At 44.0% G+C, this 27,079-nt stretch overlaps 1 protein-coding gene across 3 annotated transcripts in view; it reads left to right on the forward strand.

The window, feature by feature from the left end:
- The first annotated feature begins 4,429 nt into the window (after window positions 1-4,429).
- The window catches only part of ece1 (endothelin converting enzyme 1), a 28,149-nt gene continuing 5,499 nt past the window's right edge, over window positions 4,430-27,079 (forward strand). Inside the window, exons 1-12 of one of the 3 annotated variants that reach the window (XM_042088126.1) lie at window positions 4,430-4,557; window positions 10,666-10,752; window positions 13,238-13,376; window positions 18,187-18,399; window positions 19,073-19,197; window positions 20,194-20,340; window positions 21,646-21,711; window positions 21,963-22,151; window positions 22,491-22,633; window positions 22,948-23,062; window positions 24,922-25,032; window positions 25,334-25,432. In XM_042088126.1, the coding sequence (XP_041944060.1) occupies window positions 4,555-4,557; window positions 10,666-10,752; window positions 13,238-13,376; window positions 18,187-18,399; window positions 19,073-19,197; window positions 20,194-20,340; window positions 21,646-21,711; window positions 21,963-22,151; window positions 22,491-22,633; window positions 22,948-23,062; window positions 24,922-25,032; window positions 25,334-25,432 (1,437 nt within the window). In that variant the 5' untranslated portion in view covers window positions 4,430-4,554. Of the gene's footprint in view, window positions 4,558-9,996; window positions 10,415-10,665; window positions 10,753-11,652; window positions 12,113-13,237; window positions 13,377-18,186; window positions 18,400-19,072; window positions 19,198-20,193; window positions 20,341-21,645; window positions 21,712-21,962; window positions 22,152-22,490; window positions 22,634-22,947; window positions 23,063-24,921; window positions 25,033-25,333; window positions 25,433-27,079 lie in introns of those variants that run through there. The other 2 variants (XM_042088125.1, XM_042088127.1) reach the window with 2 other exon arrangements.

The following is a 27,079-nucleotide window of genomic DNA, read 5'->3' on the forward strand; positions in this document are numbered from 1 at the left end:
CATAAAAAACTGGGGGGGGGTCACAAACTAGTAATTAGGGTTGGGCACCGAAACACGGTTCTAATATGGCACCGGTGCCGACACAAACGGTAGTAACTGCATCGAATAACAACGTGGATTTCAGTGCCTCATTTCGGTGCTTAAATAGCGTTTTTTTTTATTTATTTTTTTGTATACGAGGCATCACTGCATGTCATGCGCCATCTCTAACGTCTTGCTCTGATAGCAACACATCCAGATACAGGTAGCTAACATATGATACACTGGATGTATAAACCAGAGGGGTGCACCACATAGGCGACTGGACAGTGTTTGAGAGCTTGCGTGAGCCCAAGTAGCTTACTTAAGCAAAAGGCTATGAAACAACATCAACAGTAGGCTAGCCTATACGTTACACCAGGGGTCTCAAACTCAAATGAGCTGGGGGCCACTTCTGCCAACTTCATCTGATTGGAGGGCCGGCTATTTCTGAAAATGCAATGTTATTTTTTTCAAATACCACACAAAACTGCAAACAGAAAGTGCAAGTGTTTTTATCTAGTTTTAGACACCTGTGCTAGCAACCTAAGCTTATAAATAAAATAATGCTAAAATAAATATTAATACAAATTATAAAACAAACAAAAAGCATAAAAACGGGTATGTGTGTGTTTCACACCAAATAAAAATATTTTCCTCTCATAACTTTTTTAAACCTGGCAAACTAGGCGTCAGGGTTAAGAAAGCAACACCTTTGGATTTTTATATCAAAATTTCAAAAGGCCATGGCTTGAAAGTGGTCAGAGATAACGTCCTACTGTAAATGTAAAAATCTATAAACAAAAGTTTATGAAGGGGGTAAATGTACCCATCACTGGATGGCAAGCACCTCAAATTATGCACCTTTCAGTAAATACTGGATGAACATATTTGAGCAGGTTTACTTTCCTTTTTTTCATATTACCCACATAACAAATTAACAGGAAAACACCTAAGATGTATACCAACACCTAAGATGTATATGGTTTAGTGATGTATTACTAAACCACAAGGCCTACAATAAAGTATTCTGATCAAATCAGTTCCTATCGCGGGTAATCTGAGTACCCAGAGGTTCGCATCATATTGCAGGTGACTTTGTAGTTCTATTTCTACTAGCCCTGCTGTCTGTACCACGTCCATTACGGACACTTTCATCACGATTACCACTGCAACCTCCAAGCTATGTTGGGCAGAGGGTCGAAATAAGCATGGTATGCTTAGTGGACACCGTCGTATACACGCAAAGACGCACCTCCATTCACAGACGCACTGTGACTATCACTGTCAATAGACAATCGATCATAATCTCCAAAAGGATATTCTCCTTCAGAATCAGAATAGGTGAATAACATAGCCTACCTAAGACTTCATCACACGTGAAAGTTTTTCAACATTAAGTGTAGGCCTATTTCTGCTTCAATTTGTGCAAAACTATGGCCTGCATCGCTTCCGCGTCATTACAAATGCACGTCTTTGTGTTTCTCGCGTGTAATACAAGTAATTCCTGAAAACTTTGCGCAGCGATTTTGGGTTTGAATCAAGCTCTGGATGTCTAGCACATAGTGGAGCAGAGTAGGCTACAAATGAGATTTGTCACCGTACTTGTATCTATCGTCTATTTTATTCAGTATCGTTGTTTGTCGCAATTAAAAATAGCCTCAAGGGCCGGATTACATTATTATTTTGACATACGTCGCGGGCCGGAATTGGGCCGGACGCGGGCCGGATTTGGCCCGCGGGCCGGGTGTTTGAGACCCCTGCGTTACACAATATCCTTGCTAATGCGCTAACTGACATTTATTTGTTATCAGCAAAGTTGTAAGGTGAAAACTTTATTTCACGGTGTGTTAAACAAATAATGGCATGATATTAATCTTTCATGTACATGAGGCCCATATAGCATCACAATGAATATGAAGATCATGTTAAAAGTTAGCTGGCAAAAACATAAATATGTTACATACCTGATGTCACTGAGCTGTCAAAGAGGCTACGAAACCATCTCCATACGTTATCGCTAATTAAACTCAGCTGACTGGTGTTAGCGCATTAGGGGTTTGCACGGCGTGTCATCAGATCTGGACATCGCCATATTGGAGATACTCAAATTTGTCTTATCAATAAAAAAAGATCAATCCATGCTTTAGACCATTTTAATTTAAAACATTTTAAAAATGGCACCATTTCGGCACTGGCACAGTCAAGGGCGTAGGTTTGGTCTGAGTTTTGGTTGGGACACTAGACCTACCCACTACCCCCCCCCCCCCAAAAAAAAAAAAAAAAACACTCAACTCAACTACTATCCATGATTAAAATGTGCTACTTTCCAACTTGAACTACACTGTGTAGCCTACATAATCTGATTTTAATATGTAGGCTACAGATATGAAGAGTTCAGACGCAAAACCCTCTAAATCCGTCTGACCACGTTTCTTTTAAATGAGCATTTAAAATCAGGCTCCGATAGGTTTTTGCCTATAAATCGATATTTCAGACCAGGAAGAGAGTGGTATTTAGTGGGTTTTGAAGTTAAATTATTTGACTAACGTATACTATGTGTGGAGAGCATCCACTCACCATCTTTATCTAATTTTTGACGTAGGTGGCATTTAGAGGCTTTTGCACCTGAACCCTTCATATGTAGGCTATATTTAACATTTATTTTCTATTTGGTCTGTTATGAAATCATGCCCATTTAAGCACAGCTCAGTTTTAAGAACCTTAAATACATGCATGCTTAGCATTTTGTGAAAAGAAATCATTAAGGCTACATTTTGACAAACTCTTAACCGTGAGCTGCCTGTATATTCTCTGATTCTAATATTTACAGATATCTAGGCGATGTAAGCACAGCTCAGTTTTAAGAAATGCAGCCAAAAGACCATGTTGAATTTTGCTTTGAATTTATTTCAAAACCGGATTACTCTGGAACAGCTAACTATACACGGAAACACGGGAACTATACACACCTTTGTGTTCGGTAAGGTCTGCTGTTTATTCTGATATATGGTTTGTCATGTGTTGCGTGAAGAGTGTGTAGGCTAGATATTCCACCGAGACGAATGGATGTGGAGATGGGCGCAGAGAATAATTATTAAATCTCTTGAAGTTATTTTTCTCGCGAACTGTTTATCACAGCAAACAGTGGCTAGCTAGCACCGTTTAAAAGCTGAGAAAATGCTCTTTCGTGTGACACATGTAGTGAAGTAAAGCTGAAGCGCTGCTTGCTGCGCAGGAGACTGCAGCTCACTGGTAGTTATTATAGGTAACTTCAAATCAGCGAGATTTACCCTTCTAGGCTACTGCACATTACAAGAAATGCGCTGCGCTGTGAGCGCTTTTTTTCCCTATTTCAACCTGAATATTGGTGGGGACATTTCAGTCGTAATTTGACATTGGTGTGGACACGTCCTTCGGTCCCCACGCAAATCTACGCCCCTGGGCACCGTTTTAAAAGTATCGATTTAGCACCGGTATCGGATAAAACCCAAACGATATCCAACCCTACTAGTAATCCTAAAACTATTACTGCCATAATCTAGTGGTTTTACCTGTGGGCTTAGTTTTTATGTGTAGCTCTTATGGGTAGCCTGGCTGAAAGGGCTAAACTCAAAAGTAGGCCATTTGTTAACTCTACAACTCAGAATTATCAGAGTGGTTCTTAGTGTTTGAGGAAACCATCTAGACCTATATGTAGTTTACTGCAGACCAAAGGTCAAAGATTAGAAGCATTTAGGCTACCCTATTATTATGACCACCGCGTCTTTAGGCCTGCAACTGGATACACGTTAGCCTGGGTGCCATTCCGAACTTGGTCTCGCCCACAACATTCTGACTAGAATTGAGTATGACTGCGTCAGGCTAGATACACGTGTGAGCTACACACACTCAGATTCAGATTGGTTTTGTAGGCTGATATTTTCAGATTTTCACTCGGTGCCTGCTGCACAGGGATGTTGCCTGAAGCACCATTATTGTCTTTGGTTGTGAGTTAATTTTGTTTGTTTTAAGAGTTGAGAGTAGCCTAGGGCCTACAACTAGCCTAGGCTACAACAATATAATCAAGCACCCCATTCTTTCAGACTAGAGGGCCACATTTTTCTGGAGCTGAATCTGATCTGTAGAATTTTCAATTGTAAGGGAAAAGTTATGTGGAAGAAAATGTAAAAAGTGTGAGCCTATAGCCTAACTGTGGCTCAGAAGTGCTCACTGGACAGCAAAGGGCAAGCCTACGGCTGGACCAATCGAGTGAGGGGTAAGTTTCAGTATTTTAATGGTTAAAGTCAATCTTAGTGGTCCAGCCCATTTCTCAGAGACATTGGGTACATTTTCAGAAGCACCACCCCTCTTGTTATGCTATTGGTGTACAGGTTACTATAATAATCTCTTCTGCAATCGAACAGTTATAGCACTTCCCACGTACAGAGCGTCCCGAGGCAAAATACTGTTTCTTTAAAATCTGGCCGCACTGTGGTAACTCATCGCAGTGCTGTTAGTCCGTTAACAGGTCACAGAAAAAGCTAAACGGAAATCATGGTAAGAAGTTTACTTTTTAATAGTTTTTTGTCGCAGTGTGAATGTTGCTTGAAACGTAGTGTACAAAGTGCTGATGGTCAAAGAACAAATCAACAACACGCTGGCAGCCTAGACACACACACGGGGCTCAAGCGTCACGTTGTCAGAAGTCTGTGATGCTTTGATGACTAGAGTATGGTCAACAGTGGCTCATGGTATCGCTCTAGTCCACAAACATAAAGGCTCTGCCTCAATGTAGCCTATTTGAAATGCTATTTAGGGAGATACAAATGTGACACATTTCGCACTGACGTTCCAAACACCTCGTGGGAACGTCGCACTGTCTGCTTGTGTAGTGACCGTATGCAAGACGCTCTTGATATTTTGTCTGTCTTTAAATGCGTTTAAACACGTAATGTTCTAATAATGAATAATAAAAAGAAACATAGCATAGTGTGTTCTGCAATCAGAAAAGAATTTCCCAATGATAATCCCAGCGCTGAGTCTTTGCCATCTGATTTCTTTGCCTCACATCAGTTACTCATTACCTCGATCAGGAAGGAGCTTAAAGTCATGGACACAGGCAATCTCTCGCGCCCTGGCAATAAATAAACACTGTGTCATAACAAAACGATTGACCCTCCAACTGTAAATTATACTGAAATCATGTGTCTGACAGGCTTCCTGCTGATTTCGTGCGAATGGATGTGAAGATCCACGAGTTGGATGTGTGTAAGACTGCATGACAACTGAAGTTTTATTGTTATATGCGCAATTCATGCAGATAGCCTAGTAGGCCTACCTCTTACAACACAAACTCTGAATTTGTCGAGGTTTAACCAATATCCGGAAATCGCGTGGAGAGGCATGACCATATATGACTGATCAGCTCAATACTTCCAAATTCACTGTCATGCCACCCATTTCCTTTGAAAGTACGTGTCTTAGTGTCAGAGGAGGAAGGGAGTTCCGTAGTATCCGAAGCGCCTTTATACATTTACACAAAAGTAACAATTACTTTCGCCGGCGGAATATGTGTAGACGACTGCCATGTTAGCGTTAACTAACACTATACATTTCTATGGGAGATTCTTTGAGTACTGTGTGTCTCCTCATTAGAATGTCTCTAGTTCAGGTGTGGGAGCCAAACATGATCATTTCTGTTAGAAGAATTATGCCAAAAAGAATAATACATTCCACAAATACTATAATAAGCATATAAAGGAATCAAAAAGGAATATGTGATGATGTAAGTCTGGTATTTTTCTGTTAGATATCTCTACCTCTGATGAGTAATAAATTAAACATTCTAGAATTTGTTTCTGGAGGATTCTTCTTTTCTCCCTTTCTTTCTTTTTCCAAATTCAGTGCTGGCGTTGGTATGAAGCTCGTCTTACGTCACAGGTCATGACCTCAGATCTGTAGTCCCAGCCAGGCCCTTGATATCAGTGACTTTGGTGGGGCTGTTTCCTATTTATCACAGTGTAGAGGTTATTGGGTTCCTATGAAGTCCCGTGGTACATAGTGATGCATATTCATTGAATGATGAAATAAAATGCCAGCTGAACGATTAAGAATAACTGTATGTAAATTGTGAGATGTTTTTGGTACTGGGACTTCTGGAAGGCACTGATGTGATATCCACACATTGCACACAGACTAACACAGACATTGCAAACACTACCAGCATCATCACCATCAGTTATTTTCGTGGCATGCTAGGAATTTGTCCCCAGAGTTAACCAGAAACTTTTATAACCCCGAAAGATTTGCTAACCGACACATGGCCTAAGTATGGCATCTTATATTGTGGCTAACCAGCCAACAACAGCATGTTTGAGCATAGCAGCCGTGGAATAAGCTTGCCTTGCAGGTGTGAGGGATGATGGGATATACTTTTGTTTTGACTCTTTTTTGAGGAGGGCTTGAAAGTTTTGGCTGGAGGGCTGGTTTCCATTTGTTCCACTGCTGTTATCTTTCACATTGAGGACATTCGCAGTGTAGCAGTTTACATGTTAGTATGAATACACTCTGATAAAAGTAGTTTAAAGTAGTATATAGTAATTTCCCCATCGTTAAAAAGAACTGTATAATTCATATTTAACGACTCATTAAAGAAATCATTGTAGTCTGTTAATAGATTTGCTGTTCTCTCCAAACATAAGACTCATTTGAAGGCCAGTCTTTTTTGACAACAGCCAAAGATATCTGCAAGTCTATTTCCTCCAGGGCTAATAAACAAGAGGCTACTGTCCATGGAAGTAGGCCATTACCCCTCGGCCACAACTCCTGTGACTCAGCTGTGACCACAGACCACAGTAAAGATTCCGTTTTAGCTCTTGTTCTCACAAACACCAAACACGTTGTATACCCGCGGTCACAAACAAACTCCTGTGTCCCATGAGAATGCCACCTCACCACAAATAATTGACTGGTTTACAGGATCAGTGACGACTTACTGACGCATAGTTGTGGTTTAAAGCCTCGCTGGCGGGCATAGGCCCCAAACTGTTCCAAGAATCCTGGAATATTGACTGCTGCTTACGGAGCCGCTGGCATGGGTGAGGTGCCAGATCCAGGAATGACGCCCAGAATAAATCCATCCTCACCTCTGCACGGCCAAGCCAAGCGGCACTGCCGGGCACGAGTCACGACCGTGTCTCAGGGACTGGAAAAGTGGTCAGCTTGGCTGAAGGCATCAACCCGCTACCCCCCCCCCCCCCCACACACACACACACACAATGATGCCACTCCAACAGGATACAGGGGGATGTTACTCTGCTGTTCTGATTCATGACCCAGTTCAGCCTCCCCTAGCCACTGACACATGTCGGGTGGAAGGCCGTTGGCATTCCCCAACTACACCCACACACCCCCTCCCTAGTCCTTGCTCTCTCACCTCCACCCCGGGGGGCACAGTGTCTAATGAGAGGGTGTGTGGCAACAAGACTGCCTCTGCTTACACCAGCACCTCCCCCGGAGCCTCCAGGGGCACATCTGCCAAGGGAGCGCAGCCAGGAAAGTGTCCAGGAATGAGCACGCCTCTCTGGGATGACTGTGCGCCAATATAGGGGGGTGAGCAGTGGGGGCAATGCCAGCGAATACCAAAGCCTTATGGGCTCACAGGCCCTCAAAGACTGCAGAACTGCACTGAGTTCAGTAGAAAGCGGTCATGGGGAACTAGTAGTAGCAAATGGCTGGAAGTCCACCCAGGTTGGCTGTTGTCAGTGTTTGGCAATGTTTTTTCAGAGTGTTGTGATTTTCTGTTTTCCCCAGATAGGGTCAAGTGTGCTCACTAACAGTGTTTGGAAAACAGGCCTCTTCTGGTTGATATGCTGCTTTGCTTAAGCCAACTTTCCTCTCCTTTGCCAGTATGGCCAGTATGATTGATTGTCCTCTAATGAGCAGGCTTTTGCGTTACTTGATACAAAGATGCGCAGACAGCTTGCTTTCAACTCGGGGCCCCGTTCATCGACAGAGAGTTTCAGCAGAGCCAGACAGTTGATACTCGTTCAAGTCGGAGCTCCAGAAAGCGCCCCCATTTCCCACGATGTTCGGCCTGATGTCAATCAGCACCTCTCTCTGCTGTCCACTCCGTTCTGTCTCTCATCGGTGGCGCGCTGGTTGTTCACACCCTTACAGTGAGGCTATAGCAGTGATTCTCAAACTTTTTCCCCACTTTGGAAGCCCCACCTGACCCCAGCAACCCGGCAAAATTGTAACTTTACCACGTCCACGTTACATTTCCCATCTCAGTCCGCTGGATCAGATGTTATTTTAATTCATATGTCTGTTTATGACTTGTTTCTGTGTGGCTATTTTGTTTTGAATCTATGATCTTCCCTCCTTGTTATAAAAGAGAGGCATTATTAAAGATAGGCACAAAAAAAACTATTTTTTTCCCCACTAGTGCCCGCCCCACACTTTGAGATCCACTGGGTTATAGGATGCAAAGGTGTCATGGAGCCCAAACCATCAGGGGCGTATTGGGTTTGTGGGCTAGCATACTGAGTGGTCTGGCAAGAGTCCGATAACACAAACTGTGGTCCAGTGCAGGTCAAGGAGGACATGGAGAGAACGAGGAGGAGGGTGGGAGGATAGAGGGTTATGGGTGGGGGAGGAGGGTAGCAGACAGGACAGCGGTCAGCAGGTCGACGGTGCTGACAGTGGCTGCCTGCATGCCCGGGTGAAATGAGGCTGGCGTTTTGGGTTCTGAGGTCCTGGACTCTAGCTCCAGACGCCGGTTCTGGCTCTCTCCCCGGAGAGTGTGGCCGTTGGGGGATTTTGAGGTTCAGAGAGGGCCAGGCCAAACCTAGCACACAGGGGAGATGAGCCAGATATGAACAAGGATGAAGAAAACACACACAAACAAACCCAAACATACAGACACACACACACACATACTGTACACACACAACCAATCTGTATACACACAAAACACATTGTACACACACTTACAGGACACAAACACAAACTCACATATTATGGAAGCATTACAAGAATGCTGTTTGATACGTAAATGCCACGGTTTGACATACTATGGTTTACTAAGCAATAGCTTATTTTTTTAAATGACCAAAACTGGAGGCCAAGCCAGCAGTGTAACAGTGGAAAAGGTTTTAAGACAGCCAAGTTATAAGATGATTGAATGTGAATCATGATGTCGGTGTTTACTGGAACACTTCAGAGATACCATAAGTCTGATCTGGCTTCCTGTTGAGTTCACCTATTGGGTATTTTAAGTTTCAGTTTCAGTAAGGAAATCAGGCTTTTTTTGTAAATGATAACTCCACCAGGGAGATCCTAAAGAAACATGCAGTTTCCTGTAACTTATTTTATTCACAGAAGGAAATGTTCATGTTGCTCAGGTATGGCGGGAAAGTGTTGTCGGGGTGTTTGTGCTCCCATTGTGTGTGTGTGTGTGTGTGTGTGTGTGTTTCCACTACAAGACTAGAAGACTTGCCAAATTTCCAGAATCTTCTTCAATCCCAAAAAATCCCTCTTAAAAGATCTGGATCAAATCCTGTCTTGTAATGCCTTTATGGGTGTTACTCAGAGTTGCTGTGGATCACGGTTGTATAGAAGTTGTAAAAGTCCCAAGGTATGTATGTTCCATAAAAGAAGTCAGCAAGAAAGATTTCCAACAGCACAACTCTGGGAGGTTCAGATTGGGTAAAGAACAATTGCCTGTCACACACCTATCGGGTAACCGTAACCTGGGCAACAACTGGAAACATATAAGGGGAGTCTCTGAAGGTGCCTGAACCCCGCCTCCTCAGCCTAGAATATCCTTTGGGCAGGACAGAGTGGGCATGCCCTAACCTCTGAAAGTTCCCTCCCAGATCTAAATGAAACCACACTCTGGAATGCACACTCTCTCTCTCTCTCTCTCTCTCACACACACACACACACATGCACTCACACAAACACGCCCCTCATTCTCATTCCCTCATGTAAAGCGCTCCAGTCCTGCCGTCCACCTCCCTTCTGTTTCTTCCTGTGTTTTTGTGTGCGTGTGTGCAGCTCCTTCCTCGTTTGGGCTGCTGCTGCTGGTTTGGGGACGGCACGTTCTGAGCGTGAGGATAGTTCTGGGAAGGGGAGTCCTCCACTCCAGGGTTCCACTGCTCGTCTGTTCCACGCACTGGAGGGGGTAGAGCTCTAAGCTGGGAAGCCCCCGACGTATGTGTGTTTGTGTGTGGAGGGGGTGTTTTTTCGGGAGAGGCGATTCCTAGTGGTGCTCCACAGCCGAGTCCAAACCACAGGAGTGGAGAGAGAGAGAGGACGTGGGGTGGGGATGTTGGAGGCTGCAGGGACAGTGTGGGGTGCAGTTTGTGGTCAAGATTTTGGGGTGAATGAAGGAGAAGGTGTCCGGGTTATGGTGAGCGGAGGACAGACCAGAAAACACACCCCTTAACAACAACGAAGGACTTTGTTGGGATAGCAGAAACACACAGACATACACACACTCACACATGCGCGCACAGATGGACTCACTCTCTCGTGTCCTGATCACACAGAGAGATAACCTTCCCAGTATTCTGGACAGATAAACACACAGACACACACCAGGGGCTATCCTGGAGGAGAATGGAAGCACTGAGGGAGTCTATTCTGCATTTGACCTTTCAGATGTCCACCTACAAACGGGCCACCCTGGACGAGGAGGAGCTGATCGACTCTACCTCGGATGACGTCTATCCCTCGGCAGTCATGCAGGTGAGCAGGCACACTTTCTCTCTCTCATAATATCGACGGGGATAACCTTAATGACCTGGAGGGGGGGCCGGCCCCACGCGTGTCCAAACACATTCCTCATCTTTGTCCCAGCACCTAATGTCAATACCGTGGCTGTTCTGCATGGTTGCCGACCCGGCGTCACACTGGCAAGTCATGAATGTCAATAGGAAATTAACAGTTAGCCTAGTTGGTCAGAGACTGCGCAGGTGACATGGTTGATCCATTGTATAAAACTGTAGTCCTGAGGCATCTGCTTAAAGTTAGGAAATATGTGTGCAAATTTAAAAAAGAAATTCCACTTCTGGAAGAATATAGAAAACAGAGTTTGCTTGTCCATGAAGTGTTTTAAATTTGCAGATGTATCCATAGGAATGTAAGAAATATTTCTTTGAAGTCGTGCTCCAGTATTGGCCGTGGAAGTCAAAAAGCACAAATCTGTCATGCATTTATGATCAGCAATGGTTTATGGAGAAAACCTTGTCTAAATAAGTAGACTGTATTTGGACTATAACCTATCTCTGCATTGCAATGACTGCCACTACGGAGTGGCATATGGGAGCTCTTAACCAGTCATTTGTGGTAAAGTAAACTGGCCAGTTTGCTGTGTTTCAGATAGTCAAATGTCACTCACTTGTGTAAAGATGGTATGCCAGATAGAACAGCGGATTTGCATGGCCTGTGTGCAGCTCAAAGGATGTCTCTATGTGATCCATTCCCTCTCTGCCTTTGAGCTTATTGCATACTTGTTTGCTTGTGTGTCCCTCAGAAACTCATCATTCCAGTTTTAATACTAGTTCTAGCTTGCTCTCATTTGTTCTCTCTCCCTTCCTTCCCACCTTCCCTCCCTCCTTCTCTCTCTGTCATATATACTGACTCTCTCTTTCACTTGCTTGCTTTATTTCCTCTTCTGAGAACCTCAGCCTCATTACTCTTAAAGCATTTCTAAAATATTTTCCCTGGCTTTGGAAGGGAGTTAAGCGTCCAGAGCGTTTTTGTTATTAAGGCAAATCTTTGGCTTTCTCTCTCTCTCTCTCTCACACTCTCTCTCTCTCCCGCTCTCTCTGTCTCTCTGTCTCTGCATCTCCCAGTGCTTTCTCTCCCTCAGGGGAACTCGGAGATATATATATATATATATATTTTTTTTTTTTTAAAAACGCTTTGGGTTTGGCGCACAGATCCCCAAAGAGCGGCGCAGCCTGAGAGAGAGCGTGGGATTTACTTTTAACGATCGTAGACTCCTTCTTCCCCCGCCACCGCCGCCAAGCAGAGTGCAAAGAAGACCACATTTGCTTTGGCCTTTCCCCTCTTGGGGTTAATGGAGTATTTTCGTCTATCTGGGGTAAATCTGACTTGTGTTACTGAAATTAAGGCTGGTTGACTTGATTCTTTTAAAGTGTTCACTACACCAATTATAAGTGTCAGGGAACCACTTGGAGAAGTAATTGAAAAGTTGGTCAGTGAGAAATGTAGCTTCTCATGTTTCTTTTCTTGGTGAAGGAGTGTTATTGAACTAAAATGTGATAGCAATACAGATTGAAAGTGCACAGTAGTGGCATGTGATGTCCTGTTGGCAACCTGTCTAGTCTGACATGCAAAGTACTTACCTGGACTTTATAGAGAGGCACTGTCTTGATTTGCCTTTTTTACCCTCTGTGGCATAGGCATGGATATAGGAGAAAACGGAAAAAAATCAGAACATTCCAAGTTAAAATACTTAACATAGAAAGATACCTTGTGGTGAGAATAGATAAGTGTTTGCAAAAGGAGTTGGTGCCAACATATGTCTTTTCACTGTAGCATTTTTAAAAGAAAACCAGTTTAAAACCTGACTTGTTAAAACACTGTGGTATGTTTTGGACAGAAAGCCAATTCATCAAGACTTTTTTTCCTTTTGTCACAGAGACAGGTTGGCTCTGCTGTGTCTCTAAAAACACATTATCTTTGTGATGAAGACAAGACCGAGATAAGCCACTAAATACTAAGGGACTTTAGCAGTGTGTAGACTTGTAGCACGCCCCATTTCACGTAGAACAAAAGGTGTGATGAAAACAGGAATACCACTAAAGCTCCATACCAACAACCCAACACAAACGTATAATAATTTAACTGCAAAACTAAAACAATACTTACTTTTATTCTCTTGAACTCCGTATGACCTACCTGAATAACCATTGCACATTATAATGTTATTTTGAAGTCTTACTGGAAGGCTTTGCTTCCATCTTTTGACACCTACTCTGTAAGTGGTTCTCAGCCTACCTGGAGAGATCATATCGATCCCTTAATTTGTTCTTATTGTGTTGTCCATGTTAGAACAGATTCCAAAACTGCATTAAGGTTATCCACAACAATTGTCCCATAGCATGCTTACAGATAGTAGTTTGATGTGAAGTTTAAAGATACCTTGTCAACTAACTGAAGGAATGCATGTGTGTGTGTGTGTGTTTGTGTGTGTGTTACCCAGGTGTCACTGAATCGAGGCCCAGGCCCCAAGTGCTGGGCAGAGAGGACGCACATTGAGAGGAGGCTGCTGGTCTTGGTCTGCACCCTGTCCCTCGCCCTCTTCATTAGCCTTCTGACGCTGGGGGTGCACTACCGGGCAGGTAGGTGGCCAGTCTGTTTGTCCCAATGTCACCGTAGAAATGAGGAATTTGTTGGATAAATGTGCTTGGTGCTCTTTGCTGACGCCAAGATAATATTGTGGTATGGTTGTGGAAATATACTGAGTGTAATTCAATTAGGAAAGTTTATGTAAGGGATTTTGTCAGGATGCTCCTTCATTGGCCCATTTCTGATTCTTTAAAGAGCCTTCTTGTGTGGCAGTCTATTGATATGGCTCATGTCTACTGGCTAACATTACTATCAATAAATGTAAAAAAAGTAAAAAAATGCCTGCTAAATCATCACTGCCCCTGCAATGCCTGTTGCTGTACTTGATGTCATGGTAAGCAGGTTTCCTCTCTTCGTCATCTTAGCATCATCATCCTATGATGGTTAGTACATAAAATAAAACCCACCTCTGCCAAAGGACAAAAACATATTAATATACCACAGTCAGTCTCATATCATTTAGTCTGATCTAAATCTGTATATTTGGGTGTGCGCTGACTGGCTCCCTCCATTCAGCTGATAAGGGTCCTGATGGTATCAGTCCAAGGATCAAAAGATTAATTTCCCAGGAACTGGTGGGTACCTGGTAAGGTCTGTGCGCACATCACAGAACACCACCAGCAGTTGAGCTGTTTCAGATGGAACGATACTGGCGGTGTCTGAGCACTGATTGTGGAAAAAACAGCTCGTTTCTGTGCAGTTTGTGCAGTTTGGAAATGTGTCAGAATGCATAACACATCCCGTATCAAATTGTGGTAAGGTCGTGTTTTGGGGTTGGGGGAGGAGTCGAGGTGGTAAGGGGTGGGTTATTCATTTCATAATGAGGTGGGGAGTGTTTGGATACCTAAGCAGTGAAAATATTTGCTGGAGGGAGTCTTTGCGCTGTTCACATACACACTTCTCCAGAGCCAGAAGAGCCTGTCCAGGGGTGAGATCGGAGTCATTAACCTGCCTCTCTTGTCATTAACCTGCTTTTCTTGGCTCAAAAGTTAATATCTGACCGTATTTGGAGAGGAAACAGAAATGCCACTTCCTCCTATTCAGCCACCCGCGGCTGCCAGCTTCGCGACGAGCCCTGTTCTCTGAAATAACAAGTGGGTCACAAAGGGAGAAGGAAAAGGGAAAAAAAGAATGAACAGCCAGACTGTTTACCTTCTCTCTCCTTTCCTCCTATTCAGCTGAGTTCACTCCCTCCCTCCCTCCTTCCCCTATCTTTCTCTGTGTTTTATCATTTCAGATTAGGGAGTGAGGATCCATCTTTGAGCCAAGTGTTTTTTTGCTCGATGGGCCTGACAATGAAGCCCATTGTAGTGCATTCCTCCTCAGCCTCCTCCTGGTCTCCACTGAGCTACACAAAAGCAGGCAGTGCCGCTTCACGCCAATTATGCGCAGCATCGACGTAGCCAGTCTTATTGGTCTACTTTTGTGACAAAGGGCTTATTTGATAGGGAACACAACCTCCTTTGCTCCTTGTCTCTCGAAGCAATGCAGTTGCCCCTGACATAAAAAAAATGCATGCACATATGCAAAGAGAGTGATATCCATATGCAAAGAGAGTGATATATGCAAAGAGAGTGATATCCATATGCAAAGAGAGTGATATATGCAAAGAGAGTGATAACCATATGCAAAGAGAGTGATATTATATGCAAAGAGAGTGATATTATATGCAAAGAGAGTGATATCATATGCAAAGTGATATGAGAGAGAGAGTGCGAGAGAGGGAAAGTATATAAACGCTTTGAGAATTCAAGGAGTATAAAAATGTCTTATATATCCTCTTCCAAGAGCAACAAGCCATAAACCTCTAAGCTGTACTGTGTGTATGTGCATGTGTGCGTGCGTGCGTGCGTGTGTGCGTGTGTGTGTGTGTGTGTGTGGGTGCATTTGAGGACATATACATGTTTTTCATCCAGAATGCCTGGATAGTTGCATGTGTGTGAGTATATTTATGTGTGTGTGTGGCTTGCCAAATAAACTGACAAGCAAACTTTAAACAGCCTCTTTGCACCAAGGGGAAGGAAAACAAAATATCATGTTGACACTTTCTCTGTTGCAGCCAGCGAAGCCTTTCTCAGTCAAAAATTTACGCAACAAGTCAGTCTTGAAAATCAGCATAGCTGTTACTCAGAGGCTATTGACATTATCATCTTAACACTCCACATAGAACTGTAGCTGCCCAGCAATGTCGCTTGACAAGTCATTCCATGTACCATCACCAGTGCAAAAGATAAGGAGCAAGCTAAGGGAAGGAAAGACAGACCATTGATGAGGTTGAAAGGCCTTTCTCAGTGTTGGGCATGTTGGTGTTGGCTGGATGAGAAGGCATGTTCTTCTAGTCTGTATCTCTCTGCAGGCTTATCCATTTCATCTGAAAAGCGCATATCCTTTCCTAGAAGTCATATTTTTTTTTTTGGCATTGGTGTGAAAGAACTGAATGTATCCAGATGGAGGTGCCACCTCCCTCAAAGTCAAAGTCTGCTTTATTGTCAATTTCTTCACATGCCAAGACATACAAAGAGTCCACAGACAAACATAACATTCAAGTAAACAATAAAAAGTAAATAAGAAGGCACATACAATGAAGAAATAAGAGCAGCAAAATTGGGTTGAAATTGTGCAATTGTGCATAGACAGTCAATATAATAGTGCAAAGTCAGGCCAATAAATGGTTGAGGTAGTTCTGTTTGACCTACGTAGTAAGCAAGTGGCATAGTGGTGCAAGTTATGGAAGAGCAGCAGAAGTGTGTTGTGTTTTCAGGACAACAGGACAACAACAACAAGTTGCAAAGTGTGCAAGTGTACAAGTGGAGTAGTGCAAGTGGAGTAGTGCAAGGCAGCCATTGTGGGTCCAAAGTCCAGGATGTTATGTAGCTGAGGGTGGAGGGGGGAGAGGGGGGAGAGAGTTCAGCCTCCTAACAGCCTGGTGTATGAAGCTGTTGGTGAGTCTGGTGGTGCGGGAGCGCAGGCTTCTGTACCTCTTCCCAGAGGGCAGTAGATCAAGCGGGGTGACTTGCACTCACAATTGTGGTCACCTTGTGGGTGAGGTGGGTGGTGTAAATGGGGGGCCCCCGTGCTCAGTGTGATGCTGCTTGAGATATTGTTGCCAACACGTACTACTTGAGGCCTCTGACAGAGGAAGTCCAGTAGCCAGTTGCAGAGGTAGGTAGGAGTCCCAGTTTGTCAAGTTTGCAGATGAGTTGTTGTGGTATTATGGTGTTGAATGCAGAACTGAAGTCTATAAACAGCAATCTCACATATGAGTCTCTTTTTTCCAGGTGGGTGAGGGCTGGGTGGAGGGCAGAGCAGATTGCATCCTCTGTGGACCGTTTGGCTCGGTATGCAAACTGGAAGGGGTCCAGGGTGGGGGGGAGAATGGATTTGATGTGTGACATGACAAGCCGCTCAAAGCACTTCATGATGATGGGTGTCAGTGCCACGGGGCAGTAGTCATTGAAGCAGGATGGAGCAGTTTTCTTCGGCACAGGTATGATGGTGGCAGCTTTGAAACATGATGGGACGATGGCTTGCTTCAGGGAAGTGTTAAAGATGTCTGTGAAGACATCCTTAAGCTCCTCAGCGCAGTCCTTCAGCGCACGACCTGGGATGTTGTCTGGGCCTGTTGCCTTACGGGTGTTGATAGCAGCAAGTGTCCTCTTCACACTGTCGGCAGAGAGGCACAGGGGCTGCTCGTGTGGAGGGGGAGGGGTCTTCTGTGGGCAAGTGCTGCTTTGTGCTTCAAAGCGAGCAAAGAAGCGGTTCAGATTGTTGAGCAGAGGGATGTTGCTCTCACAGCTCTGTGGCGCGGGCTTGTAGTCCGTGATGGCCTGAATGCCCTGCCATAGGCTTTGTGCGTTCCTGCTGTCTTTGAAGTGGGTGGTTATCTTGTAAGTGTATTCCTTTTTTGTTTCCTTGATGCCACGGGACAGGTTGGCTCTTGCTGTTCTCATGCCAGCTTCATCCCCAGCTCTGTAGGCTTTGTCTCTGGCCCTCAGCAGCCTGAGGACATCCCCTGTCAGCCATGGCTTCCAGTTAGCCCGAGTGATGTCTTTTGTGTGGGTCACATCATCTATGCACTTGGTGATGTAAGAGGTTACAGTGTCTGTATACTCCTCTATGTCTGTCTGCTTGTTGTAAGTGGCTGCCTGCTTAAACATTTCCCAGTCTGTTGTGTCAAAGCAGTCTTGAAGAGCATCAGAGGCTCCCTCAGTCCACACTTTTACCTGCTTACGAACCGGTTTGTTTGCTTTTACTCTTTGTCTGTATGCGGGCATTAGCATAACAGTGATATGGTCAGAAAGTCCAATGTGTGTGGGGGGGGGGGGGTGGCTTTGTATGCTCCTTTGTGTGTAGTGTAGACCAGGTCCAGGATGTTGTCTCCTGTTGTTGAAAAATCAACATGCTGGTGTAGCTTTGGAAGAACAGCTACCCTCCACTCTTAAATACACACACACACACACACACACACACACACACACACATACGTATGAACGTATGAATTAATTCATTATGAAACACTATTGAGCTGTCCCATTATGGGGAAGTTGTGAAATTTATTGGATCCATTGAGGGACATCTAGATCATAACTCATGCTTTTTTACGCATCGCTTTCTCTAATCAGTTTCTGTACAGCGATCACTGACGCATCTGTGTGCATGACATCATACATGCCCTTTCCATAACTTAACACACACACATACTTTATTACATAGCTTTCAGTCGTAATCAACCATGCATATGCCATTAGTACACACATTACAAAGCAGTGAGAGTCTGAGAGTTGCCGTGTCTCCCGTTGCTAGGCCACCATGGCGTGTGTTTGTCGGAGTCATGTGTGACCGTGGCCAGTGCTGTCCTGAGCTCCATGGACCGCTCGGTGGACCCCTGCCAGGACTTCTACAACTACGCCTGTGGGGGCTGGATCAAGAACAACCCGCTGCCCGAGGGCAAGTCCCGCTGGGGGCCCTTCAGCAACCTGTGGGAGCACAACATGGCCGTCATGAAGAACCTGCTGGGTAAGCACCGTCCACTACCCCACACCGCCTTAGGCCTGAGTGGTCATGCTGTAGTCAGCCAACTGAGTCAAAAGCTGCTTTAAGCGCTAATCCTTTTATTTGGGATTTCTCAAAACCCGCAAGTAATCTCTCCTCTTACCGAAAGGGCAATTGCATTAGTGTGGTGTGGAAATGATGCTGAAGACAAGTATAGCCCCTATACACACACACACTCCTCCAAAACACAAATTCATACACACACACAAGCACACTGGCTATCACACACTCAAACACTCACTCTCACTCTCACACACACGCACTCTCTCTCTCTCTCTCTCTCTCTCTCTCACGCACACGCACACACACACACAATTCCCTCAGTTTCTTAATATCAAGATTCAAGATTACTCTGTTTATTGTTCTTGTTTGACTGTGTCGTAATAGAATATTGAATGGATATGACTCGTCCTTATTGCTGTTGACTTCTGTGTGGTGGTGGTGTTGATTTTGGTGTTGACGACTTCTCTGTGGTGGTGGTGGTGGTGGTGGTGTTGATTTTGGTGTTGATGACTTCTCTGTGGTGGTGGTGGTGGTGGTGGTGTTGATTTTGGTGTTGATGACTTCTGTGTGGTGGTGGTGTCGATGGCGGTGGTGTTGAATTTAGTGTTGATGTCCTGTCTCGTGTGTCCCTCAGAGAACACCACCATGAAGGGGCTGAGTGAAGCGGAGAAGAAGGCCCAGTGGTACTACCAGGCCTGCATGAACGAGGGCAAAATTGAAGCTCTGGGAGCCCAGCCCCTGCAAGAGCTCATCAATGTTGTATGTTTGTCCTGATTTACCCATAAAACACGACTGACATTCTCATCCTTTCATCCTGACATTAGGCTACATGCTTTGACATTTGGTGCATGCTGGTATTGCCAATACACATGGCCTGGCTCTGCCACCCATACGCTCATGGCAATCCAAATTTTCTCAACTGTAGTTCCCCATTGGTGGAACGTGCTACCAGTTGCTACCAGAGCAGGGCCATCCCTCTCAATCTTCAAAAACCTCCTGAAGACCTACCTCCTCTTTTAGCACTACTAACAGCTAGACATGCTTAATAGCCCTTACCACTTCCTTCCTCCCTATCCTGACTATCCCTCTTCTCCCTCCCTTGACTTCGCTTGAGTTGCTATTCTATTCTATGTGAGTAGTGCTTATTGCTGCGCTAACAATATCCTAGTGGCACTGTACCTTTATTGGACCCTGATGGCTGTAAGTCACTTTGGATACAACTGTCAGCTAAATGACTAAGTGTAATGTAAAATGAAATGCTAATGCACTACAGGTCATTGTCTATCACTGTTTACTTTCAGCATGGCTAAAGCTGGCTCTTCTGTTGTGTACTTTAATGTTGGGCTGTATAGTTAAATAACTAACTATGTTGTTATTGAGATATACCATATTGTATGTATTGCAAATAACCTGCAAATAACCTTGCAAATAACATACAATTGTTGTTGAAAATGAAGAAACTCACACAGAAGCTAACACGTTGATGTAATTCAATATGAACATGTGCTCCATGGCAAATGTTTGGGTAGTTACACATGGGTCCCGGTGACACCTGTTGCTGTGATTGTTTCATATACACACCTAGTCGCTCCAGAGTGTTGTGTTGTGTTGTGTTAATCATAAGTCGTTGGCTCCACCTGTGCATTGGGCTCGATAGCTTTAGATGATTACATAAACAGTGTTTGCTTTGGTTCGGGCTCAGCCACATGGGGCGGTATGAACTGTGCCCTAGAAATATTGTTTTTTGTCTTTCAGACAGGGGGCTGGGGCCTCACGGAGCCCTGGGAGAAAGACAACTTCCAGGAGGTCCTGCGCATGGTGTCGGCTAACTACCACACCTCTCCCTTCTTCACCGTCTTTGTAAGCACAGACTCCAAGAGCTCCAACAGCAACATCATACAGGTGTGTACTTAATCTGAAAAATACACACAGGCCTACTGATGAAATCAGCAATGGTTATGCAATGGTATTGAAATGATTATGCAATGGCATGTATTTATCTATTCACATTAGGGAAAATAATGCATAAAAAGTCTATCTGATGTCGGCTGTACTCTGTAGTAATAATTCTCAGATAGCGTACTGGAAACGATTTTGCAATGGGACCTAGAGGCAGGGTATTTGGTATACAGTAGGCGGCGTCCAAGTAGGTTGTGTTTGTTCTCTGGCTGGTCCTGTGACATTAGAGAACTGAGCTGAGGCCAGGAGACAGAAAAAAGATGAAGTGCTGGAGAGGAAAAGTTCAGGGTAGTTGAAGAAGGACAGGAGTTAAATACTCTAACGTTTTTTTTCCCCCTCCGTGTTTTGACTAGGCATTTGGTGTTACCTTGAACTAGTGGTTTTCTTGTTAGTAGCCTTGTGCTATGTTCCTTTAAAGGTGCCATGTGTAATGTCCGCCAAAAAATCAATTCATACTCCACATTCCATAAAAGATGGGGCAGTATACCTCCAGAAAGTGAGTTGGTCTACCCTAGAGTAACAACCGAGACACGTGTATTGCAGTTTGGCTGGCAGTTATGTTGCCCGCATACCGCCTCCCATGGCCGAAACTGGTATTATGACACCTGTCGGGCTGTGGCTAGTAATTTAGCATGCTAATTCAGGTTGATATCTCTGCAGCACTATACCTTGTCATTTTTTTAATGACACCATCGCCCTTATTTCTTCTCATTCTTTTGATGCGTGTAGCTCATTTTTTGGATATTCTTACCTCAATTCTTACACATGGTACCTTTAAGCTTTGTATCTGGATGGTAAACATTTATTTAAGATATCTGAAATTATTAATATCACTTAATAATGTTAGTACAAGAGTAAAAGAACAGTTACTGGACAAATAATTTTGTTCGGTGTCATGTTTAGATATGCTATCAAATAAACCTGAATTCAAACCAAAACATTCTTAGACTCGTAAACCATAAAAAATACTTTAGTTCAGAATGAGTCTGGATGTAACCTAAGATGTTTATTATTATTGTGAATTGTTTTGTTATTTGTATCCCTTTACATAGTTTTGATACTAAATTGACTGGAAAAGCAGGATGTTTTTCCGAAAACTTGGCATCTTCTTGCCTATTTATTTGACACAGTCCATTTGGTCTGGCAACCATTACAGCAATAAAAACCCTATTACCGGGCAATTTTAGGTTGGTGTCCAAGCAGTGAAAAGTAGTCCTTTTAAGGGTAGATGTTTGCTTTCCTCCGCAGGTGGATCAGTCAGGGCTGGGGCTACCCTCACGGGATTACTACCTCAACAAGACTGCCAATGCAAAGGTATGCAGACACAGTAAAGTATACATCCCATTCTATGGAGCTGATTTAGATGGCTGCTAATCAGAAGGTTATTTTCATAGTCTCCTCTTTAATAAATTCTGTAGAATGCTTTAAAAGATTACGTTGTTGCAATCCTACATGCCAGCAATCATACATGAAAGTAGTAACAGAATCAGCAGATTATAATATATGACATCATTTGACATCTTGTGACATAATTTGAGAGGTTCTTACTGTGTCTACGCTAACAGTACCTGAAGGCATATCTGGACTTCCTGGTGGAACTGGGGGTCTTGTTAGGCGGCTCCACAGAGACGGCCCAGACCATGATGCAGGAAATCGTGGACTTTGAGACCATGCTGGCTAACATCACCGTGCCCGTGGAGGAGAGGCGAGACGAGGAGCTCATCTACCATAGGATACATGCCAAGGATCTTGCAGTGAGTTTCTGCTAACAGACACACATACATACATACACAAACACAGAGAAATGCAGTCCCCATATTTAAATGTGTGGTTGGCTCAGGATTATTTGAAACCCTTAACCATAAGCATATTATGTTGAATTCTTTATATGTTTTAAACTGAACTGGTGATCATGTTCAAATCTTATCACATATCTAATTAGATGATTAATGCACTTCTCAGTTCTAAACCACTGGGCTAAAATAATGACCAAATAATGAGTGTTGTCTGTGCTGCACTGTTTGCCGTTTTCTAAGCTGTACAACTTAATATGCCATCTCCCTGTTCTGTCTGTGCCCCTGGGTTATGTGTAGACGCTAGCCCCTGCGGTGGACTGGATGCCCTTCCTCAAAGACATGTTTGCCCCTGTGAAGCTGAACGACTCTGAGCCTGTGGTGGTCTACGCCAAAGAGTACCTTCAGAAGGTGTCCGAGCTCATCCAGAACACCAACAAGAGGTAATAGACGTGCATGGCTGTCTGCTACACATCATCTAATGAAACTGCAGTGTACCCTGTGCATGGAGACTACATGCAGGCTTCCCTGATAACCAGTGTAATTGATGTATGGTATATATTTAATTAATTAAACAAAATAAAATGATTACAACCTAGTGGAAGGTAATATACTATAGTACCATATTCCTGTTATGAATTGTGAAATAAATATTAAAAAATATTTTTCTGCACTCTCACTCACTCTTATGCTAGTTTCAGAGAAGTGATATCCACATCACGTGTCGTGGTCTAACACAAGACTCATTTCCCCCTAGTGTCCTAAATAATTACATGATCATGAAAGTGGTGAGAAAGATGGTCTCCATCCTTGACCAGAAGTTCCAGGACGCAGAGCAGCGCTTCTTCGAGGTCATGTACGGCACCAAAAAGGTGAGAGAGGCGTTTAACAGGCTTTATAAAAGCATGAAGCAAAGTCACATTGATCTAGATCCTGATTCCCAACTCTGATACTAGGAAAGAAAGCCCCTGGCAAACAGATCCCATCTGATAGAACTCATAGTGCTACTACACGTAAATCCCCCTATCTTTCTTCCTGAAGGCACCACACCCACCACATCCATCACTAAGTCCCACATTTGCTTATCGCCCCGATAAAAAGACATTAGCCTCTGGACGAACATGACACCTAAAGTGGACTATGCGTTTGATCTGGCTCAGATTAAAGCAAGCAGCATTAGTGGCTTTAGCGTCCTCAGCAGTGAGGAGGCAGTGGAGTTTGAGATGAACTGGGCTGGAAATGGTAGAGGCTGTCAGATTGACCCCCTCGCTGCTCCGCTGGGCTGACGGAGACCTGGGGGGTGGTTGGCGGGGGGGGGGGGGGGGGGGGGGGTGTGACGTGTGGTCGCTAGGCCCCTGTAGCCTTCGGCAGTCCAAGCTCTTATCAGGACGCGAGAATCAGTTCCACTAGCTTTCCCTTCCGCTAGGGTCATGCTGTAATAACAAGCCAGGATTCTTAGCTCGCTGTGTGGGCGTGAGTTCACGCATGCATCTGTCAGTGGGCGGGGGCATGTGTGTGCATGTATGTATGTGTGTGTGTGTGTGTGTGTGTGTGTGTGTGTGTGTTTCTTTCTGTGTGCTTAAGGGTGTGTGTGGATTTTGCCATCCCTATCTCATTTTAAGGAAGTACGAGTTTCCATGTGTTTGACATGATTGAGCCTCTCCTTGTGGTTTTACACACAGACTGCTGACCTCTTCAGCAACCTCTCCTGACCACTACACACACACACACACACACACACACACTCTTTCACACACACACACACACAGACACACACACACACACACACACACACACACACATATATATATATATACACACACACACACACACACACACACACACACACACACACACACACACACTTCTCATTTTTTCTGTATCTCCAGTCATTTCCCTTCCTGCCCCTTACACTCTGTTCTCCCCCCACAACACACACACACACACACACACCCACACACACACACACACACACACACACACACACACACACCCTTCCTCTCTGACTGTTCCCACCCCCACTCCCCCCAGCTGTGAAGCCTCTCTGTGAAGACTCTAAACATCCCAGTAGGAGAGAGGAAGTGAGGGGTGACAAGAGTGTCCTGTTGCTGCCAATCTCTGTGTGGCTTGTAAAAACAAAAGCCAGGCTCCAAGGGGTGGAATGCAGTCCACATGATAGATAAGAAACATATAAGGAGCTTGAACAAAGCTTTTCCAAAACATCTCACCATTACTGACTCAATACCATTAATCATCTATTTGTGAATGTTTTAGGTTGCTGTTATTAACATGTTTACAAAGGCTGTCTGTTAGTCATTGAAATAGCCTTACTCTACATGGCCATTAAGCAAGATTTCCTCCTTTGCCGGGAAGTGATGCTTCCCTTTTTCTAAGCCCTAGAGAAATGTTAGTCATTGATCTGAAAGAGACAGCATACAGAACAAAGAGCTCAGACGTGACGTCACTATGTGAGGATTCTTTGGCATTTTAAGGATCTTATTTAGTAGGAGCACCTTGGCTGGGATGGAACAGTCTGCTTTGTGATTCTCTGTGGGCATGTTGAGGTGGTTAGTGGTGGCTTATGAATGTGGGGGTGAGGCTGAGTGAGGGGAGGATGTCTTCACAACAAACCGTATTGAGATTAAAATGTGTGTCATAAACCTTTGGTGTTCTGAGACAGGATGAATCTGTTGACTCTGTGTGTGTGTGTGTGTGTGTTTCTTTATTGTAGAGTTGCACCCCACGCTGGAAACTGTGTGTGAGCGATACAGACAGCGCATTAGGCTTTGCACTAGGAGCCTTGTTTGTCAAAGCCACATTCGCAGAGGACAGCAAGACCATCGTAAGTGACACCACCACACCACACACACACACACACACACACACACACACTCACTCACAAACACACTCACCCCACCCCAGATGTGGAAAACTCTTTCCATTTTTTTTTTTTAAATGTCACTCAGCACTCTGAGCTGGCTGATTTCATGTTTAGGTCCAACCTCTTCATTCAACAGTTATGTCACTCAGTCACTATCCAGATGGCTGACCAATAGTGCAAGAAGTTTTTTTTACTTAAAACACTCTCGGGGGAGCTGTCTGTCAGTGACCTGTCCTTTTTTGTGCTTCCCTCTCTCTGATAGGCTGAAGCCATGGTCTCAGAGATCAAATGGGCCTTTGAGGACAGCCTGAAAGATACTGCCTGGATGGACCCGGACACCAAAAAGGCTGCCAAGGAAAAAGTAAGTGTGTGTGTGTGTGTGGGTGGGTGCGCACGTGCGCGTGTGTGAGTGCGTGCGTGTGTGCGTGTGTTTTGAAATTTATTGTTAGGAGGATAACCCCTTGAGATGAGACATCTCGTTTTCGAGGGGGTCCTCGGGACATAAGACAAAGACAATACAGCACATGTACATTCACACCCTCTAAAGCTCTCCCTCTTCTCATCTCACCCACCACGTCCACCCCACCGAGTCCTTAGTGAAAACAAGACCCTGTATTAAACATAATACAGTATTAAGAGGCATGACAACATTTAGCCCATACACATATGTATATACATACCAGTAAATACATATACACACATGAGTCCTATATACGCACCTACACCCATAGTCGCATATAAACACAAAAACACATGAGTAAAAAGTAAGGACAAAAAGTATCCCACATGGTAATATAAAAAACAAAGGACCAGTCACACATGAGGAAAACATTTACAGGAACAGTTTACTTGCAAGTGAGTAAAGAGCGATGTTTTAAAGGAATGCAAAGAAATGGCCGATCTTAGAGACCCAGGTAGGCAATTCCAGTCTGAGGGGGCTTTAAATTTAAAGATACGTCTACCACTCTCTTTGGAGATGTTTGGCACAGTGAGGGATATTCAGTGTGTCTCAGTCTATAGCTGGGTCTATATGGAATTAAATAATCCTTAAGGTAAGAAGGATAATCAGTGTACACACATTTTAAAATAATCTGATACCAGTGGTACTGTCTTCTGACTTTTGGTGATAATAAGTTAAGTGAGTCATACATTACACAGTGATGAGTAGTAAAAGGGCATCTGCATATATTATTGAACGCAACATTTAATGATTTCAGGTGTGATTCTGATGCGTTTTGGTAGACAACATTTGCATAGACTAAGATAGGAAATATTAGTTGAGACACAATCCTTAACGTAATCGGTTGAGTAAAACAATTAATAGAGCGATACAAAATTCGTAAGTTACAGTACTAGTACCAGTGGAGTATTATCTGAGAATTTGAGTGAAAGAGTGTTATCTTGATTTGATGTAGCTGATCTGGTGGGGAACAGCATGCTGTATGACTTTTTCTTGTTCAGTAAAAGGTGGTTGGATTGAAACCAAAGTTGAATGGCATTTAAGTTTGATTGCAGTGTGGATTGAATCTTAGAAACAGACACATTAGATGTGTAAATCACTGTCTCATCTGCATAGAGATGAATGTGACAGTCTGAACAGATTAGAGGAAGATCATTGATAAACAGTGAAAATAGGAGAGGCCCTAAAGAAGAGCCTTGAGGAACGCCTTTCTCCATTATTAAGGACTGTGATACAGAACCATGAAGAGAGACACGCTGACGTCTACAGTGGAGATAAGAATTAAACCGAATAAGAGAGTGTTTGGAGAGGCCTATTGCATGTAGATTGTCTATAAGCAAATAGTGATCGACCATATCAAAAGCCTTAGTGAGGTCTATAAATATTGCACCAGTCGACATGTTATTGTCTGTGTGTGTGTGTGTGTGTGCGCGTGTGTGTGTATGCAAGTTCTACTATTCACCGAGCATGGCCAAATTCAGTTCTCACCCATTCCATTACCTGTGCCCTCCAGCTCAGCTTAGCGGATTTGACACATAGATGGAAATG

This window comes from Alosa sapidissima, chromosome 4 (assembly GCF_018492685.1).
Source record: "Alosa sapidissima isolate fAloSap1 chromosome 4, fAloSap1.pri, whole genome shotgun sequence".
In the NCBI taxonomy this organism is placed as follows: domain Eukaryota; kingdom Metazoa; phylum Chordata; class Actinopteri; order Clupeiformes; family Clupeidae; genus Alosa; species Alosa sapidissima.